The 3157-nt window shown below is 37.8% G+C and overlaps 1 protein-coding gene across 1 annotated transcript in view; it reads left to right on the forward strand.

Annotated features, from left to right (window-relative positions):
* The first annotated feature begins 1397 nt into the window (after positions 1 to 1397).
* The window catches only part of LOC107573452 (zinc finger protein 239-like), a 6672-nt gene continuing 4912 nt past the window's right edge, over positions 1398 to 3157 (forward strand). Inside the window, exon 1 of the mRNA XM_016259885.1 lies at positions 1398 to 1482. Coding sequence (XP_016115371.1) covers positions 1398 to 1482 — 85 coding nt within the window. The remainder of the gene's footprint in view (positions 1483 to 3157) is intronic.

The raw sequence follows: 3157 nt of genomic DNA on the forward strand, positions 1-3157 counted from the left end.
AAACAAATTGTTGGTTGCACCCAGGGGCGCCGCTATGGTGAATGAATGAATACATCAATTTGGAAAAATATAATAATGCACAAATAAGGAAAATACAAATATAAATATTATAATTTGTAAATGTTTGTAATTTTATACGTATTTAATAAAACACTGACACGTGTTTTATTAGTCGAATGTGTTTCCTTTATGTAACTATCTAAGCACTTTCGGGATTGTAGACGCAGGCAGCAGCGCGTGAACAGGACTTTTATTTTGATCTGGTGGCATGACGTCATAAGGCTGCGTCTGTGTTTCAGCTGAAGAAAGGTTGATTAAGAGAATTTAGTGGGAAAATCTTCTTGAGGTAAAGAAGTAAATTTGATTTATTTTAATTAAATTTTTTTTGGTCCTCTTATTATGAAAGGGTAAACTCTGGTTCACACTCCAATACAGTAGGTGGCGATAATGTACCTTAACATTGGTGCTACCCACCATAAAACCAAAGAAGAAGAAGAGCTGAAGAAAGGTTAAGTGTTTCAATGAATACAAACGCGTTCCGTCTATTTTATATGGTTTACAAGCGATGTAAACTTAATAATTATTGAATGCAACATCGTAATATTTTATCTAATATTAATGCATGTTATTTAGTGTGAGTAAAGCGCATCCACACATTAGTAACAGATAAAGTGCGTCTGATTTCGTGCCCTGTGTAGCGACTCGTAAACACGGATTCAGTCACGGGCGATGAGTGATGAGAGAATCGGATCTTTCGAAACTCCGAGTCAATTGAATCGGTTGCTTCACAAAATGATTCAGTGATTCGAATCATCTGCTGCTTAAAACAATGTAAATGCAACGAGAACAACAAACACAAACGTGTAGTTACAACTTTTACAAACAACTGCAAATGAGTTTTTTTGTTGTTGTGTGTTTTCACTATCAATAGTATCAATTAAAATGGCTAATCATTAAAACCCCAATGTTAGTCAAAACTGAATAGTAAAATAAAGTTTTAAATGTTTGTCTAATCAGATCATTTAAGTTCATTACCCATCACTCTGACTCCCTCACTAGTGCACTGACTACTGAACTAGGGAGCTGATTGAGATGCACTCAGATTTAATTTGGATTTATATTTCTTTCTGTTATTTATACTCACCTTAAACAGGAAAAAGTGTTCACACACACAGAAAAACTCCTGCTGAAGCGACTGAGATCCATGTGACACTATTATAAAGATGGAGTTTATTAAAGAGGAGAGTGAAGACCTGAAGATTGAAGAAACATTCAGAGCCAAACATGAAGATACTGAGGAACAAACAAAGATGGAGTTTATTAAAGAGAAGAGTGAAGACCTGAAGATTGAAGAAACATTCAGAGCCAAACATGAAGATACTGAGGAACAAACAAAGATGGAGTTTATTAAAGAGGAGAGTGAAGACCTGAAGATTGAAGAAACATTCAGAGACAAACATGAAGATACTGAGGAACAAACAGGTTGGTTTTCATTCTCAAAGCTGAACTATCCTGTGAACTAGGGGTGGGAATCTTTTGGTAACTCACGATTCAAATCAATTCTTGGGTTCACAATTCGATTAAAAATCAATTCACGATTTTTAGTCATGATTCACAATTAGTTTGAATCAAAGTTTTGGTGCATACAAAATAATGAATGCAACGCATGTATGCAGATACACTGTTTACGTTCGGATCAAAGTGTAAACAACGTATCCACGTACGGTGCTGCTGACACAGAACAGCATACGTTGTTTACATTTAAGTGGATACTCTCCAAAATGGTGCTATAGTGGGACACGGAGGAGACGAATTGTTGAATAAAGATGCTGTTTTTGTTTTCTTTGCGCACAAAGTATTCTCGTAGTTAAACCACTGATGTCACATGGAGTTTTTTAACGATGTCCTTGCTAAGTTTCTGAGCATCCTTGCTTTTTATGGGAGGGTCTGAGAGCTCTCAGAATCATCAAAAAATAAAAAATAAATGGTCAGCGCCGATAGCCTTGTGGGCAGCGAGCTTGACATACAGCGCTGTTGTGCTACGGGTGTCCCGTGTTCGAATCCTGACTCGAGGACCTTTCTAGATACCGCTCCCCCCTCTCTCTTCCACTTCGCTTCCTGTCAATTCTGATCTGTCCTGTCACAATAAAGGCTAAAAAAATTAAAAGTCCTAAATCGGAAGAGGAAAACTATTGGTGAGAATGCACCATTAGGAAAAAAAAATTTGATGATAAAGTGTGTCCCTTGATATATGTAAAGCAGTTAAAGGGGTCATATGATGTGATTTCAAGTTTTCCTTTCTCTTTGGAGTGTTACAAGCTCTTGGTGCATAAAGAAGATCTGTAAAGTCGCAAAAACTAAAGTCTCAAATCCAAAGAGATATTCTTTATAAAAGTTTAGAGTCAGCCACACATACCTAAAACGCCTCGTTCTAACACGCCCCACATGTGTACATCACTATGTGGGAAGATTTGCATAACTCCGCCCAAATGTTCACGCAAAGAAAGAAGGCGTAACTTTTATTCTCGCTGTAGTATTGTTGTTTATAATGTTTATAAAAACTTCCAAAATCACCTTAGATAAACGGCAAAAGTCAACAAGCTTTTCAAAATCCAAACTACAGCAGAGTATTTTGGAAAAAACAGGCGCTTTTGCATTTCGTTTCGAAACTAAATCATCCGCGATCGTCTTGTCCGTCTCACCTCACCTCACTCTTCTCGTCAGTCAGCTCGACTCACTCTCCTCACTGGAGAAATTAAATCTGATCTGTGATGCAACTGTTGTTCGGCACACTGCATTGACAGGCAGGCCGCCAGAATTTTTTCTCTACAGGTGCTAAGGGGGGGCTAGACCAATATGTGGGGGTGCTAAGAAAATAAATGATATTGATGTAGCGTCTCGACCAATCTGACACACTAATTTTAATTTGATTTAACAAATCAATTATTCATTAGGTTAACAAATCGTCACAGTCCCCTCACTCAATAAACTGGATGCCAGGATGTCTGCTGAACACCAGGCCCTCTGGTCACCATGACAACTAATCATGATATCACTGGTTTTATGACCCCCCAGGAATGTGAGAAGGATAGCCCACTCTTGTCCCAAGGAAAAGCAGAGTAGAAATGGACTGTGTTCTAGTTAATTCATAGAAAAA

The sequence above is a fragment of the Sinocyclocheilus grahami genome, unplaced genomic scaffold, assembly GCF_001515645.1.
Source record: "Sinocyclocheilus grahami isolate Dianchi unplaced genomic scaffold, SAMN03320097.WGS_v1.1 scaffold1947.1, whole genome shotgun sequence".
Lineage (NCBI taxonomy): Eukaryota > Metazoa > Chordata > Actinopteri > Cypriniformes > Cyprinidae > Sinocyclocheilus > Sinocyclocheilus grahami.